The 17510-nt window shown below is 36.6% G+C and overlaps 1 protein-coding gene and 1 long non-coding RNA gene across 2 annotated transcripts; both read left to right on the forward strand.

Moving 5' to 3' along the window:
- The first annotated feature begins 2147 nt into the window (after nucleotides 1-2147).
- Nucleotides 2148-3105, forward strand: LOC134825257 (uncharacterized). Its single transcript, XR_010161523.1, has 2 exons — nucleotides 2148-2298; nucleotides 2515-3105. It is a non-coding gene; the product is annotated as an uncharacterized LOC134825257 (long non-coding RNA).
- A 4148-nt stretch (nucleotides 3106-7253) lies between these two features.
- LOC134825129 (syndetin-like) lies at nucleotides 7254-17185 on the forward strand. The gene is made up of 24 exons (XM_063837270.1): nucleotides 7254-7474; nucleotides 7730-7840; nucleotides 8018-8092; nucleotides 8368-8492; nucleotides 9157-9258; nucleotides 9572-9707; nucleotides 9941-10070; nucleotides 10388-10469; nucleotides 10744-10856; nucleotides 10985-11105; nucleotides 11216-11330; nucleotides 11569-11679; nucleotides 12229-12347; nucleotides 12626-12725; nucleotides 12835-12909; nucleotides 13089-13183; nucleotides 13343-13489; nucleotides 14602-14722; nucleotides 14933-15073; nucleotides 15375-15533; nucleotides 15704-15766; nucleotides 15986-16076; nucleotides 16381-16505; nucleotides 16754-17185. Exons 1-24 carry the CDS (start codon nucleotides 7373-7375, stop codon nucleotides 16904-16906), a joined length of 2712 nt encoding a protein of 903 aa, XP_063693340.1. The 5' UTR covers nucleotides 7254-7372; the 3' UTR covers nucleotides 16907-17185.
- Nucleotides 17186-17510: the final 325 nt, after the last annotated feature.

The following is a 17510-nucleotide window of genomic DNA, read 5'->3' on the forward strand; positions in this document are numbered from 1 at the left end:
AATACAAAGAAGGCTGGAAATTACACCTGCAAGGTTTTCAACAGAACCTTTGGAAAAGCAGTTGAAAAGCGTATAAGTCTGCAGTATTTGAATTTTACAGCACCAAACTCAACGTACAGCTTTTATAACGGTGGCATTCATCTTGAGTGGGTCGTTAAAGGTCACCCTCTTATTGAGGTGAGGTTAGAATGCAAATCTGAGTTAGGAGTGGCCGTTCCTTTTTATCAACGATTAGAAAATTCACCTTCTAGAGTCATGTTTACTACAGAATTGTATGAAGAAGATGCTCCTGAGATGTTTAGTTGTGTCCTTCTGAACGGGATTGAGCTATTTGGTCACAAAATCTTTAGGAGGGAAGATAAGGTGTGTCAAATGAGTCAACCTTTACCTTGCACTTTTCCTTTAAATATTATACTTATTATTGCTACATCTGTAGGTGTTATCATTTCGGTTAGTGTTATCGAATATTTGCGCGGTAGTTATACTTTGTGCGGTGGTTATACTTTAATCAAGGATAGGCTCGAAAAAGTTTTCAGGTTCTCTTGAGGATGCTTTTCCTCTAGATTCTCCTGGGCGGTAAAAAAAGAATGAACTTCAAAGCAATCCTGAACACAAAGGCGAATAAAGTGGACAATTCTGCGTTATAAAAAGAGTAACAAGAGGAAATAACAATAAGCCTTGATTAATTGCATGCTTTTTGTAAGAAACATTTGTAAGAAACATTTCCGAATTTATCAGAATAAATTCATAAGTTCATCATTTATACTTTAAATACGATAGATTTAATGTTAATATACCATCGATTGTATGTGGTATGATTTATCACATTTGACTTTATTTTTATTTTTATTTAAATTTCTATGTTATGTTCTTCAGGAGTGCCCATTGGGATTTTTTATTTTAAAACTGATTATGCTGTATTATACGTAATAAATTAGTTTGGTAGAGACACCCCCCTTAGGAGATGCTTATCATCGATGCAGTAAATCAAAACAAATCGTCGTTTTTTCGTATAACGCTCAGAGTCATAGAAATTTCTTGTTTTAAAGTTTGGTTTCAATAAATGTTAATTGGTAATTGTATAATTTGTTTTGTAACGACGAAATCTTAATGGAAACATCTTGTTGACAGTATTTTTTAATGTGTGAATGCGTTGACCGAAATTTCAACTACCTAGTTAGTTTTATTGATAAGTTATATTATGACACATCAGATTTTTTATAAATCAGATTTTTTAATAAATTATTTTAAACATTTTATCATTTTAAATTATTAAAAATAATTGAAAAGACATATTGAATTATATTATTCATACTAAATGGTTTATTGCCAGGAATAAGTTGGCAGTTGAACTGCGAAGTAATATTTACTTTATCTTTATGTTCAAAGTTTAAATGAAGATTTTTTTTTCAAGACACGTGATAAGGGTCCAGGAAAAAAATCGATGATGGAACGAATGCTTCTAAAGTGATAGAATTTGAATTCGTTTGAATTTTAAAATTAATCCTCATAATCATGATAAATGGTTGTTTTATTGCAATGTTCAATGTGAATGAATTTAAAATACTCCTTTTCTAATCGTCTAGAGGTTATCATTTTATGAATTGATCATAGTTATGTAATTTTCATTCATGAATCTTTTCCTTGTTCCATTCACCATTAGCTTGCATATTATTTTCCTTTAGATTTATTTAAGCGTGTATTTTACAACTTATCTCTCAGTAGCTAGCTGTTATCCAGTTGGCTGCATTAAAGCAAGAAGAGTTTATTCCACACTACGGCTAAATATGGCAGTGCAAAGATTCGTTCTTGGCGCTCCTCCTTTATTATTGTGTTGCTGCTTCTCATCTTCGACATTACGAATGGATGTGGCAATGCAGAGTGCAGGACAGTTTCCAACCCATCACAGAAGTCCAGCAATGTTTTAGACTGGCCAGATGGCTCTAAAACCGCCGTCAGAAGTGCTCGAGTAACTACAATCCGGGGAAGCTATGACATGAAGCAAATTGAATTTGGTCCCAGTATCATAGGATCTTGGGATACAATCGAGTTTGCCAATTCTGAAGACCCTGGTACAGTCGCTTTAAAAGTTGACGTGCACTTTGTCAAATCTGGAAATGGCGTCAGACTGCTGGAACTCAGCTGGCATACAAATCCCAGTTCGGGTTATAATAAGATGTTCAACGGCCCCAAGGGTAACTTTACGATTCAGATTTGGGAAGACGAGAACACTGGCTTGATGAACATCTTCTCTCAGTCTCCAAACTCTACACTGTCTAAGTATCACACTACATTTAGGTCAGTCTTGTTAAATTTAACAAAAATCGGTTAAAAACGAACGAGTATGCTCTATTTGACCTCTCGAAAACATACGTCAAAATGCGAACTTTTAAATCATTTCATCTAACTCATAAAAGTTTTTTTAAATAAGAAATAGAATACGAAATATTTAAAATGCGTATCTTTTGAAATACGTATCTTTGGAAATACGTACTCAACAATACTGAATTTCAGGTACGACTCTACCTGGTTCCGAGTAAGTGACGCTAATATCATCTACATCAACAGAGAGGTGTCTTCCAGTTCCAAGATGATGGATAGAATGTTGAAGATTGATGAAATATCGCAGTGCCGGTTTCCAGTACCGTGTGATCAACAACCAGAGCTGATTCCTGTTGACTTGCGTCTACCGTACACTCTTTCTTGTAAGGTATCTGGAGTCGAGTATCTCTCTTACAAGTGGTGGAAAGCAGATACAGAACTCATCCTGTTAGCTGCTGAATTGGTTATACCTGCTTGTTCGGTTGATGATCTCGGTCTTTACACTTGCCAGGTGTTCGGTGAGAATTATGGAAAGATAGCAGAAAATATGTTTTCTCTCCAATACAGCAAGAAGATCAATGTCCTTTCGAGAGATCTGGAGAGGAACCCTATTATATTGGTAGAAGGATGGCCATTGAATGAAGTTGAACTTCTGTGCTCAACTGTGGCTGGGGAAGTCCTTCCTTTTTATAGAGGAAATGTATCACATGATCACGTGCCGCCTAGAGTCGAGTTAACTGCTACAAATCCGAAGAATACTTCTGACATTATCTGTGATGTGATCACAAATAAAAATGGATCCGCGATACTTGCGACCTACGAAAATATCAACCCCCGGGAGTTGGAGGGCCAGGGCCTCCTCCACGAAACTTGTACTTAACTCTTTTGAACTTAAGCTAAGTTCGCACTTAGCTTAAGTACGACAATTTCTGCTGTCCACGAAACTAGAGACACTTAAGCAAACACAAATTTAGGACAAACCTGTCGTCCACGAACGGGTATCATGCAGAGTACTTAACTGTCACGTGACTGAGGTAACGCAGGTCACACTAACCAATGGTGTGATAACAAGTAGGAACCAAATTGAGCACACCCAGGCAGATTCTATTAGTATTACAGAATATGTCATTTCCAGTTATTTGCTACGTGTTGTTTACCGATGTTTTCTCCCATATAATTGTAAGGTAGTCGAATAAAATAGCAGTCATAAAATAGCAAGTTATGACAATTGATTATATCTATAAATAGTAAATTGTACAATAAATTATAGGCAATATAAAACAATACAAATTAAGCCCTCTAGCTCTTCTTGAGCTCGTTCAATATCTGTAACAAAATACTGTTCGTGTTCGAAAGGAGATCATTCAACTTGTCCTTTCGTTGAAGGATTTCTTTAAACTCCGTCCTCCTCAAATCCCGGGTTACCGTTCTGTTACTTCTTATTGGTCCAGGTGTGACCGGTTGAGCAGGCTGTGCGGCCTGTGTTGAAGGACCAGGCTCAGCAGCCTGAATGGGGGTGGGCTCTACAGCTTGAGTCACTGGAGCTGCAGACCCTGTAGCCTGGGTGGGGATGGGCTCTACAGCTTGGGTCACTGGAGCTGCAGACCCTGTAGCCTGGGTGGGGATGGGCTCTACAGCTTGGGTCACTGGAGCTGCAGACCCTGTAGCCTGGGTGGGGATGGGCACTACTGCAGCTGGTGTCCTAGGAGTAGGGTCAAACAAATCTGATGGTGAATCAGGAGGCAGTGTGCTCTGGTCATCATCCGAGGAGAAGTCTCCATCGAATATATATGCATCATTTACGCCGACCTGAACAGAGCCATAAACGGCACGTAGTCCCTCTCCTATCGTACCAACTAAATCTGGGCCATTCAGTTGTGAAACTCTTTCTCGATCGGGAGAAAGAGCAATAATAGTTGAGATGGAGCTCAACGTGGACCCAATTTCGGACCCAATGCTTCTATTGGCATCAAATCCTCCGTCAATCCCTTCAACATGTACATCTGAGACATTCTCCAGGGCCATCTGCTCGACTATTGATAAAGGCTGTTCTTCGGATGGTCCGCCACCTGTTTTCCGTCTTGTCTCTTTGTTCTGTCTTTCCTTTGTCTTAGCAGTGTTTAGCAAATTGTGATACTTCTTTTTGAGATGTTTTGGTGTCCTGTCATTTTGACCATTTACCCCGTTCACTTCTCTTGCTATGTCAGTCCACAGTTTCTTCTTTCTTTCTGCAGATACTGTCATGCTGAACCTACCATCGATCATTTTCTTCTTCTTCCCAGCTAGTTCTAGGAGAAGTTCAGTTTCAGACGTGGTGTAATTTCTGGAACGTTTTCGTTGAGGTTGTTTTCCTGATGGTTGTTTTCCAGATGTAGCCATGTTCAAATATTTAAAAAAATGTGACAGAAATGATGATCGAAGGACTAGAACTACAAATTAAAATACAGTCCCCGGTTTAAATATCTTTGCTCTAAATTTTATTGCACCCCTATTCCCATCCGTTCTACCCCTCTTCCCATCTTGTTCTACCACTCTTCACATAAGTTCTACTTGCAAATTAACTGGGAAATTTTGTAATATTTGTTTAACAGCTACGTTTGTGAACTTTTGATAGATCACGATAGAATCATAGGCTCCAAAATATAATATATGGTGTTCATTATAAACTCTCATCCAATCACCATAGATTTACCTATTTATAAACAATGTCAACATACTTGTGGTGGCGGGATTATGTACCTCGCCCTCGCCCCCTCTCTGCTACGAGGGTAAATCGACATGATATGGTGACAGACTATCTAAACAGCTGCACTGAAGAGGATTTTATCGACGATTATCGGCTAGATAAGCATGGACTTTATTACTTTGCTGAAAAACTTAAATCAAACAGTGACTTGGTGAGGTCAACAAATGCTGGATTATCAATTGAGTGTCAACTTTTGGTTGCTCTTCGATACTTTGCGACAGGCAATTCGTTAAAATTTTTGCAAAACACGGCATCGCTTAACCTGTCACGTGGTGCAGTGCACAAATGCATTGTCAATGTGTCATCTGCATTAGCTGCATTGGGTAACGAATTCATCAAGTTCCCGACCAGCAGTAGAGAGATCACTGAGGTAAAACGAGGATTTTATGAATACGGAGGCTTTCCCGCAGTGATTGGTGCCATTGATGGAACAGTAATTCGAGTAAAGCCTCCGAGTACGAGCGAAGAAGCTTATGTGGGGAGAAAAGAGGGACATGCTATCAACTGTCAGGTTATATGTGACATCAATGAGCGATTTCTGGACGCTGTTGTGCGTTGGCCTGGTAGTGTCCATGATTCAACCATTTGGAAATTAAGTGGAGTTAAGACCTTGGTCGAAGATTTTGTCAAGACCCAAGGGCCAAACTATAAGGGTTGGCTTCTTGGTGATTCGGGTTACGGCCAGCGAGAAATCATGATGGTTCCACTGCTTGCAGAAAATCTCACTCCGAAAGAGAAACGGTACAACGTTGCTCACAAAAAGTGCAGATGTACTGTAGAAAGGGCCATTGGTGTCCTTAAATCGAGGTTTAGGTGTCTCTGCAAGAAGACAGGTGGTGCAATAATGTATCAGGAAGACACCGCATGTAATATCATAGTTAGTTGTATGGTCCTGCATAATTACTGCAGATCTAGGAATATGGACTACCCTGTAGATACAGATATCGCTGATATGATAAGGAAAGAGAGTGAGATGGCCTTGTCTCGTCGACATCGCGAGGCCATCAGTGAAAAAGAAGCCCTGAAATTGGGACAGGAGGCTAGAACATGTGTAATTAATTCGTTCATGTAAATATTGATATATTATAATTTTTTAAAACCCTCGAAACTGTTTCCTCAATCTCTATTTTTAGTGATCACAAAATCCGATTTTACGTTAAATTCGACTTAAGTACAGCTTAAGTGCGGTTTGGACTGGTCTTAACTTTTTACTTAAATCTCCCTGATTTAAGTCCACTCTTAAGTAAATTTGGGGCTTAAGTAAGTATCGATTACAATTACGCTTCCCACACGCACCATATATGGAGGCTAACGCAACTTTAAGTGCACGCTAAGTTTAACTCCCAAAGTCGTACTTAAATATTTAAGTAGGAACTTAAATCATGCGACTTAAGTAAAAATTTGTACTTAAGACTCAGTTCGTGGACGACAAACGAAGGGTTGAACTTAAATTTGTACTTAAGTCATTCTTAAGTACACCATAAACTGTTCGTGGAAGACACCCAGTCGTCTAAAAACTATTTTATGATACTCAATGGTATTGAGACGGTTATTATAATTGTCTGTTTTGTATATATTGTCTTTCTGACAATGCGCAATCGAGGAACATCCGGTAGGGCACCTGTTCCTACAATTGAAACCGTATAGTCTTGGCCGGATAGCATATAAACTATGAGTTATTAAAGACAGATCATAGATGTGATAAATGGACACATATTGTTTTATATTTACAGTCATAGAAGTAGTTCTGATTTGACCTAAATTTTAATCTTGAACAGTTTTAATTTTTAAACTTTTAAAGACTTTGTTAACGAACAAATCAGTATTTTTAAATAGATAGTATAAGTACAGTTTTCTATCGTTTTAGCAGCCTATAACCAGTAATGGTTTGTGTATCATTATACAGGAATAGTTGTAAGAATGTTTTTGATACTGTGATAAAATTCCATCTTCCTAAGTATAATAATTTCGCATGCATTTGGAGTCTCATTTCTTCCCTGATTTCATCGCAAATTTTGAAACCCTTAGAAAGTTAACATATCGCTCTATCAGAAGAACTCTGATGCGTATTAGACTATTCTCTCTACAACGTCTCAATATATGTATATCAAATAATGAAACTCAATATTAAGCAGTGTATTAATTAATTTGTAATACTAAATTCCCAACTGAATAATTAACACTCAGCAGCTATGTGACACCACCTGACCACCAAATAACAGCAGCCAGTTGATAATCTACCAGAATTATTCACCTCTGGAAATGTAGTGTAAAAGTGGAATATATTTAAAGAATTTGATCACCATGGATAAGATAAGATCCCTCATCAACACCCACCAGCAGAGATCAACTGATTCGATTGAAGACGAACCAATTCTCCTCGACGAGAAGAATATAAGCACGAAGGTTTGATTTTCAAGATTTTTTCAAGATGTCTTCACTCTCATTTATTTCATAACAGTGTAGCTGATGTAGAGATCGCATTGAGCCGTCATTTTTTACTACTGTCTAGTGTCTACTAAATTAAACTATGGAAAATAGATCTTAAGATGCTTGTCCGTTGGCTAGAAGTTTGTTGATAACCTAAAAAGTTTCATTTTAAAACAAAAAACCATAAATTCGCAAACGTTTGTAAGTTCCAACTAACCCCACTTTCCCCAGAAAGACTGGGAAGACCACAAGGATGATCCTGTGGAAAGGGAGGAAGTGATGAAGAGCATTGACGAGATCCTCTTTAGTGGAGACATTGACCCAAGCTTCAAGCTACTCCAGGTTAAAATGAAAATAGATCTTATTATATGTTTGGAACTATTCATATCATGATTTTTCGAGAACGTTGCGCATATCTTTAGTGCCAACTATTATTGTATTACTTTTTCGATGTATGTATTATTCATTTTATTCATAAAACCAGATATTTATTGGTTATGATAAACTGTAATTTTAAAGGAACTGCCAGAGAAGGAGACGGATTTAATAGCACTTGAGGAGAAACGAAGACAGATGAGACTTCAACACTACTTTGTAAGATTAAACAACAAGTTTTCAGTCGGAACTTTTATATACAAAATATCTTCACTATTGACTTTACACAAAATAATAATTCTTAGTATACAGTATAAAGAATACGATACTTTAGAGATGCTTAAAAGATAATAACAATTAGATAGTGACACTTAAAGAAATTCTATAAAATAATTCTGGAAATTAGCAACCAATATTGATTTTTTTCGAGTCGTCTTTCAGAGTGATTCGAGTTTTCGGGGCTAAATTTTGATCATGACGTTTATAATGTACAGGTAGGGAGAAAGCTGACCGACGAATTGCTGAATAAAAAAGGAGAATTCAACACGGAGTTAGACCGAGTAATAGAACTAGAACAAGATCTTCAAAAAACATTTGCCGTCACTCTGGACATCAGATTGTAAGTGTCCATCTTTCAGTAATTGTATTAACTCGATTAGTTTACAGTGTAAACATGGTGATGAAACTCGTTACTCGTGTCACATATAACTTCAATAACGTCACATATTACTGCAATGACGTCACATATTACTGCAATGACGTCACATATTACTGCAATGACGTTACATATTACTGCAATGACGTCACATATTACTGCAATGACGTCACATATTACTGCAATGACGTCACATATTACTGCAATGACGTCACATATTACTGCAATGACGTCACATATTACTGTAATGACGTCACATATTACTGCAATGACGTCACATATTACTGCAATGACGTCACATATTACTGCAATGACGTCACATATTACTGCAATTATGACGTCACATATAACTGCAATGACGTCTGGTGATGACGTCAACGTCACATTTATAATATTGAATAAAATTAAGAGCAGTAAAATAGGTCCTCGCGGAACACGGTTGAGGATAAGAGCGACTTATGATGATGCTCAATAAAAGACATTATGGACAACAGCAACTACCTACCTCTGCCACAAAGCATAGTGAAATTTTTGTACAGTATATAAATGTTTTTTAGTCTGTGATATCGCCTAATAAACACAACTGTACTTTATCCCTAGCCATGCCTCCCTGATAATCTCTCTTCAGCTCAGTAAAGCAAGCTAAGTTAGGACTAACCGACGGGGCTATCACACTGCTGGGCTACTATTCTCAAAGACAACGACTTATTGCATTGCTCAACACCCTAAAGTAGGCTCTACCGTCAGTTTTCTACATCTTTATCGTACTTTTATTAATAAATATATTTTATTTAATCTTATCTGATTTAAAAGTGCATGATTTTATTATATCCATAATATGTCTCGCTTGTACAGCTTCTTTAGGTATATTTGTATTAACGTAGAAGCGTGTAATAAATATTAAAATTTACTTATTTACTTATCTATTATTCTTGGCGGTTAGTCAGGGTGACCAGGGACATCAGATTTTTAGATTTCATAGATTTTCACTCTGCGGTTATTGAGTAAATTAAAAGTAACTTCAACCTGGGCCCTCTTATCAGGACTATAAAAATCCTCCACAAAACGGACGAGAGGCTAAGGGAGCTGATAGACAAGGAGGACTTCCCCGGTGCTATACAACTGTGTAGAGACTGCCAACATGCTGCTGTTACCTACAGACAGTACACTTGTATTCAGGTACTGCACATCTAGTCTGTGTATTCAGGTACTGCAGGCCAGCAGGCAGTTACCACAATCCACATTTTCTATTTGAACTGAACCAGTCCTTATCTTATTCAAGCACTTTTCTGGGATGTTTAGATTAAACACTGCTGAGTTTTATCTTAAAAGTGGTGTCATTAAACTTCCTTAAAGTCTCCCTTGAATGACTTAAAAGTACATCTTCTTTGGGTATATTTTAATATCTACAGGATCTGAACTCCAAGTTAAAAGACACGGCTGTTTTGATTGAAGAGAAGCTAGACGTGGTCCTATCAGTGATGTGTATAAACTTCGACCACGAGCGTTACAGCAAGATAACCACCGCTTACCTCTTACTAGGTACAATATAATAATAAATTAACTATATCGTTTATTAATTCATTAATTATATCGTGAATTAATTAATTGTTTCGTTAATTAATTAACTATTTCGTTAATTGATTAATTATTTCGTTAATTAATTAATTAACATTAAATCTTAGTAATCAATAAACGTTAAATAAATTTGAGTTTTACGTTATCTGTCTGCGAAATGTCTCCTTGGATTTGATTAATTTGAAATACAAGTTCTCAGTAAAAATGGTAATCTTTGGGGTAAATTCAGCCGCTCCAAAACGCTTGATTATTTTCCCTCTAATTTCTGAATTGTCTACCAGGGAAGCTGCAGAGCGCAATGGATCAGCTTCACATGCACTTCACCAGTGCAATCCACTCCAGAACATACGAAACCGTCTACAGGTTAGTACTTATTGCTTTATTGTAGCCTTGGTAATTTTTGTTAAAACGGTGTGCTAGAGAGATGTTCTCCTGAGTATATATCCTGGTGTTCCGACATCTTTATTAGTCATTAGTCATGAACGAGTCCCTTAATTTTGAATACAAAATTGTACATTTACCAATTGAAAGGTCGCATTGTTTTTAGTTTAGAATTAGACCCTGATTCGTGGGTGTAGACTCTGGTTTGTCAGTTAAGACCCTGGTTTGTCAAATTTAGACCCTGTTTTTTCCTCAGATACGCGAGTAATACCTCCGCAGACCAGAAGATCCAATACGAAGACCTCTGTAGATTTGTACCACCAGATCTCTACATCGAGTGTCTATCTAACATTCTCACTACTCTCTGGGGTAGGTTTTATGACGTCACATATTACTGCAATGACGTTTGGTGATGACGTCAACGTCGCGTGGTTTTATAATATTGAATGAACAGTATTAAAAAGCATTGTTTTGGCAATGATATTTTGTTATTTCAGGCATTATGACAAGCTATCAGAAGATGCTGAGTTACCATTACAGTGATAGTAGCTGTGCTGATAAGCTATCTCAGTTCGATAAGAATTACGTTCAACAGAAGCTACAACTCGGTCTTGCTAGGTTGAACTTGAAATTTTTTATTTTATTCGAATCATATAAATATTATGTACACTGTACATTTGGTAAATACCTAATGATAGGCATAAATAAATAATGAAACAATTCCACAGAATCTGGCAAGATGTTCAGCACAAAGTAAACCCTTACCTAGTTTCACAAGATCTCTCCCAATTCCAGTTCGACGATTTTATTAAAGTCCTAGACCTCGTCAACAGACTCATTCAGGTGCATTTTCTAGCAGCTCTAATTTTGAGGGTCACTTTAAAACTCCACCATTCTCATCCCGGTTTTATTGAATTTACGTCCTAAAATGTATGACCTTTCGTATAATAATAAGGTGAACTTTGATTAAAGCATTTGGTGTTGTGTTCATGATATTTGATATCCTATTCTTGACGGCGTCACGTGATATCTTCACGACGTCCTATCACGTAATCACGTGACACTATTATATTTCTCCCAGGTAGGAGAGGAGTTTTGTGGAACACCTAACATACCCTGTGATCTGTTGCGGGAACCCCTCCGAGCTCAGAGTGTACAGTACTTCAGACGTTACCACGCCTCCAGAACTGAGGTATTTATCTTTTTGATCTTTATTTATCTTTATGTTTCTTTATTTGTCTTTGTTTAATCTTTATTTATCTTTGTTTATATTTATTTATCTTTGTTTATCTTTGTTTATCTTTGTTTATCTTTGTTTATCTTTGTTTATCTTTGTTTATCTTTGCTTATCTTTGTTTGACTTTGTTTGTCTTTATTTATCTTTATTTATCATTATTTATCTTTATTTATCTTTATTTATCTTTATTTATCTTTATCTAAGCTCAACTGGGCCAATTGAACTGGTGGTTAGCATAATCGAGGCAGAGTATCCAATATATTGTAACTTTACATTGAGGGTGATAGAAACAAGATAATTGAAATTCCAAGCCCCAAAGTTAGAGCAGCAAAAGGTTTAAAAATCAAAATGAACTCCTAATTTTGAATTTATGTTTTGAATGGCATTATATGAATATCCTCCTATTTTTTAAAACCTTCTCGACCATTTTATTTTTGCTTAAACATGCTAGAGTTCTCTCCTCAGTTCAGTGATTAAACTCCTAATGACCACACCTCCATGCAGGAGCTGTACATGTTTCTCAATATGGAGCTTTGGGAGCTATTACCTGTTAAACCTACCTTCACCACTATACAACTTAACGAGTTTAGATTCATGGCGTCTAAAAAGAATGATAAGAAGAAGTGAGTTACACTGGAACTAAAGAGCCTGAAATTTGAAATATTCATTTTATTTTTCATTGATCAATATACTTTGTGGGGACTTCATTTCGCATTATTTTTTCATTCCTAGATAAAAATCACGACGAGCAACTTTTAAAGTGCTCTTTTCTACTACACACTACGTAAATTTTATAATGTCAGTACTCAGTAAATTATTATGATAAGTTGTAACATTTAGTTTTTACTTTTTTCACTGTCCATAAATTATGTTGTCGTCACCCATATGACCATATCTTCAGGCTCAGCGAGAAAGGTGACGGCTACTTCTCTGACAAGACTACCTCTCCGTTCATGTTTGCTGACATAGGTGTCATGGAGGAGAGTTTCTTTGATTTTCAGGTAATGATTTTTTTCGTAGTTTAAATTGAGCTCTACTATAACTACCACCGAAATATTCTTATCCATTACAACAGTGGAAACAGTTTTGTTACAGTTTGATTGATTTCAGGAGGATTCAGACTCAGATGTCGATGAGGAACTGAAGCAAGATTTTGTGGAGGACGGAGCAACTGAAACAGATAAGGTGGGTTTATAATTCTTAGCAAACATTAGAAAATACTTTTATCAGATTGTTATTTCTGACTGTCTTTATGAACGATATAATATAGATAGTTTTGTTGTTGTTGTATACCTTTGCAGTCGTTGCGCTGTTTCTTATGAGCTTTAAACTGGAGTCGATGTTTAAAACATTTCAATTCGCAGGGCAACAAGCGAAAGAAAATGACGAGCAAAGTTACGTTTCACAATTCCAGTCGAGATGGACCTATACTGACCAACACAACTCTAAATGTTTTGAGGTCTGTGTCCTAAAACATTCCTGATATTTGCACTAGAATTCCTGAAACTTGCTGCATCTAATCTCCCGAAACTGGTCTCTTTCATTTACATGAAATCACAACCAACCTAACATGACGTCATTAGTTCATTATTAACCTAACATGACGTCATCACTACAGGTACCTCGGGAAGTACATGTTAATGATGGACAGCCTGAAACCGATCGCATTTGACGTGCTTCTTTCCATGTCCCAGCTGTTCGAGTACTACATGTACGCAGTTTATATGTTCTTCGGGTCGACTAACGTCGAAAGTTCCAATCCCAGGTAATATATAAGGTTAAATTTACAGGCTCTAAAGATGTTGTTTATATTTGTACGAAGGATTCAAGCCGGGGGTTTACAACGGTCATTAATGTCAGTATTATAGAATTTTGCTGAAATATACATATACATTAATGCACATTAATGCCCATTAATGCCCATTAATGCACATTAATGCCCATATTTAATAGAAAAATGGGAAAAAAAGTATGGGCATTAATGGCAGTATTTTAAAATTTTGCACATTAATGCCCATATTTAATAGAAAAATGGGCAAAAATGGGAAAAAAAGTATGGGCATTAATGGCAGTATTATAGAATTTTGCTGAAATATACATATGGGGGGGGGGGGGGGGACCAATGGCATAAATGGCATAATGGAGAATTGGCCAAACAAAATTTCCATTTATGCCATGAAATTTCTATGCCATTTGATGAATTTTATGCCATTTTTCTCCATTCTATGCCATTGGTACCCCCCATACATATACATTAATGCACATTAATGCCCATTTATGCCCATTAATGCACATTAATGACCGTTGTATCCCCCCTTCAAGCCTAACATTGTGTGTTTTCCTTCGTGTTAGGGGTCCTTCACATATTATGTAATCATTTTTTGGAACATTTTTACCCCCCCCCCCCCCTCCTTAATCAGTTTTACACATAGCTATTGTGTCAAAATTACACTAGCGTAATCATTGAATCATTCGGAACCCCCCCCCCCCCCCCCCCCTCAGCTGATTACGTAATATGTGAACGACCCCTTAAATTAAAGTTAAACTATGTGAAATGAACAGTTTGTGAGACTTGCACAAACGTGTGCCGCTGTGTCAAAATAACGTTACAAAGTTTTCACTCCATATTCGGTTTTACTATTACACATTACACAAAGCTAATGTTTTGAAATTACACTAGCGTAATCATTGAGGTTTTCAAATGTGAAATGGGTTTCAAAACGTGTGCTGCAAAAGTGTGCCGCAAAGTGTGCCAACGTATGCTGCAAGTGTAGAGACTAGAGCTGTTAGTTTGGTCTGTGACCGTCCCAATTGTTTAAGACCAGCACACCCGCCTCTGTTATAATCTATTTGAAAGTTAACGCTAAATTTCTGCAGGCTAGCCCAGATACTTCTCAAGATCCAAAGCTCAATAATTCTCGGTGAAGAACCTCGACCCAATGGGATCAATATCCCTGCACCCCAAGTATCTGATCTCATCAACCTTCACGATACTCAGGTATGTGCTAATTATGCACTAATTATGCACTAATTATGCATGATACCCAGGTACTAGTTATGATTTTATGAATTATCAATTATTATTAAGTACAACAGTTAATAACAATTTAGCGGTCGTCCTAAGTAGATGGCCCCTAACACTTCCCTTAAAGTCCCCCCTCCTCCCTCTCCCTCACAAATTTTCCTTAAATGATTCTTCCACTTTCAGAACCTATTCGGACTTAAAGAGCGGTTAATAGCAACGGAATCTTTGGTATTCTTAGCATCTCAGTTCGACCTCTGGAAGGAATATCTCGACAATCAGATTCCTGCTGACAAACTCAACTTTCTCAACCAGTTCTACAATCAGGTTAGAAACTTACTTAGTATATAAAGTAATGATGAAGTCATCAATCCTCAGCATAGTACACAGCAGAATTGTTGGTGCAAAAGTTTGTGATCAGATGGAAACACGTGTAAATGCAATTATTATGTGACAATAGTTTGATTAGCTGCCTAAAATCTGATGCATAATATTATTATTATTGTTTCCCATACCGTTATGACGTCACAATATTGCAGTTATGACGTCACAATATTGCAGTTATGACGTCACAATATTGCAGTTATGACGTCACAATATCACAGTTATGACGTCACAATATTTTTAGACTCTACCGTTGTCCCGGGAACTACGAGAGGCAGTTTACAGTGGCGTGGCTTCTAAAGCCATGTCTTACAATGCTATACTACAACTAATGGGAAATGTAAAGTGGGAAATTAGGGAACTGATGAGCGAGCCTAATTCCTATGTTTACGTTATGCTTCAGGTTTACAGCTTTAACTATTTTCGTGAACCCTGCTTACTTCAAGCCATTTAGTTGATGTTAAGGTGCTTTTTTGGTTGTATTTATACCGTTAAATTTATAAATTGTAAAAAAAAGTTTCTCAAATACTTAATCATCTCTCAGGAAATACTTAACTCTTCATGATTTCTCAGGAAATGGAAGCAATGCAGCAAAAAATATCTGTAGTCAGCACCTTTGTTCCCATTCCCGTAGAGGTAATTTGATCCAACAATTTATTTATTCTTTTCTGTAGTAGACAGCTTTCTCCATAACGATTAAGTGATAAGTGATAACGCCCTCAGGGGATACAATTCCACGCTGTATTAAAGATAAATTAAAGATAAGCTGAGTACTGGAAGTGATAAAGAATGTGGAGGGAGTTGTTTAAAACATATAAGTGATACGAAATGTTTATAAATAATGTTCTGTTTCAGGTGTACCAGATGATATGGACCCTCAGCATCAGTGAGCTATGTCGTGTGTTCCTTGAAGGGTTCGGATCAGCTCGCAAGTGTACTCACGAGGGTAAGTTTCCAGGATGATGATTAATCACGTGACCTACTTTAACAATAACACGTTCTCTAGAGTGACTATTCAAAACCATAACCCTCTACTTTGACCCCAATCCTAACCATAACTCAGTCCCCAACAAGAGCATATGTTGTGTCTTGGGAAGTTTATCCAAGATCTGTATTTCTACTACCCAATTAACATATTTAACATATTTAATTTTAACATATTTAACACATTTAACATATTTAACATATTTAACATATTTAACTGTCGCTACCAGTATTATCCTTTGCTCACGTTACACCCCACACTACAGGTCGCGCCTGGATGCAACTTGATTTCCAGCAATTTATAGTGCAGGTGGTCAAGTTCATAACAATTAAGCCGATACCGGGTAAGGACGTTGTGGAGAACTTCATTAAGGCTTACTACTTGACGGAGGTTAGTTTTACTGATACTTTAAGATTATTTAAGTTTTTCGTATAATCTTAGATATATCTTAGATATTAAGGTTAAGCCGACATATTTAAAGCATCTAGGATGTACAGATACAGATTGTACATTCAGGATAACTGAGCATGGACAAATTAATCATCAAGATGTACTCACTATTATTATTACTATTAAGCACCAGGATTGATATGTGACGTAAATGTTAATAATTCCATCTCCAAAGTTACCATTTACAGGGAGATCTAGAGCAGTGGCTGAGAGAGAACTACATGTCGTACAGCAGTAAACAGCTCAACTCTATAATAAACTGTACTACCGCCCAATTCAGTAAGATGATGCAGCGCAGCCGTCTTTCTGGCATTGTTGATGAACTGATTAAAAAGAGTTGATTTTGACTCAACCTAAACGACTAATTATTATTGTCTTTTTGATTAATCTACAGAATTAAATTGAATGCACTTGCTTCCGAGTTTGAATTTAACAAACTTTTGAAACTGTATTATGCACTACATACTAGCAGGTTTTATTTGTTGCCCTGTCGCCGTGCTTTCGTAACTGCTTTTATTGATTTAAGATTTAAGTTTGACTCTAATGTTTCAATGATGAATTTGTTTGTTTACTGTATTGTGTAACTGTAAGGCGTTAGTAAATCGTCATCATTATAAAAACAGATCTTTATACTTCTAGTAAACTCTAATACTGATTGATTTTGGACACGAAGGGAAACACACAAATTTGGCTTGGAAACTTCGTTTATTACATCGCTAGAGCCTACAAAAAAGAAATAAATTAGTCAGATAAAATCACTCATAATACTCAGTCAAAGAGATTCAAAAATTTATAAAAAGGTCATGATTAGAGAATATCATGAAAGTCGATCAGAAAATGGAATACGATAAAATTGTTTCACTGATAGCGTGGTAGATAAAATTTATAAAGAAAAATGACGCAAAATTGGCACAAAGTTTTTAAAATTAATTGATTACAGAAATT

Source organism: Bolinopsis microptera, chromosome 13, assembly GCF_026151205.1.
Source record: "Bolinopsis microptera isolate Bmic1 chromosome 13, MBARI_Bmic_1.0, whole genome shotgun sequence".
Lineage (NCBI taxonomy): Eukaryota > Metazoa > Ctenophora > Tentaculata > Lobata > Bolinopsidae > Bolinopsis > Bolinopsis microptera.

Bases quoted from the DNA above. Each gene is read 5' to 3' on its own strand.
- LOC134825129 (XM_063837270.1), top strand. From the start codon at position 7,373: ATGGATAAGATAAGATCCCTCATCAACACCCACCAGCAGAGATCAACT. The intron at 13,184-13,342 runs GTCTGTGTCCTA...TCATCACTACAG, and splicing joins ACAACTCTAAATGTTTTGAG to GTACCTCGGGAAGTACATGT. The intron at 15,534-15,703 runs GTTTACAGCTTT...ATGATTTCTCAG, and splicing joins ATGTTTACGTTATGCTTCAG to GAAATGGAAGCAATGCAGCA.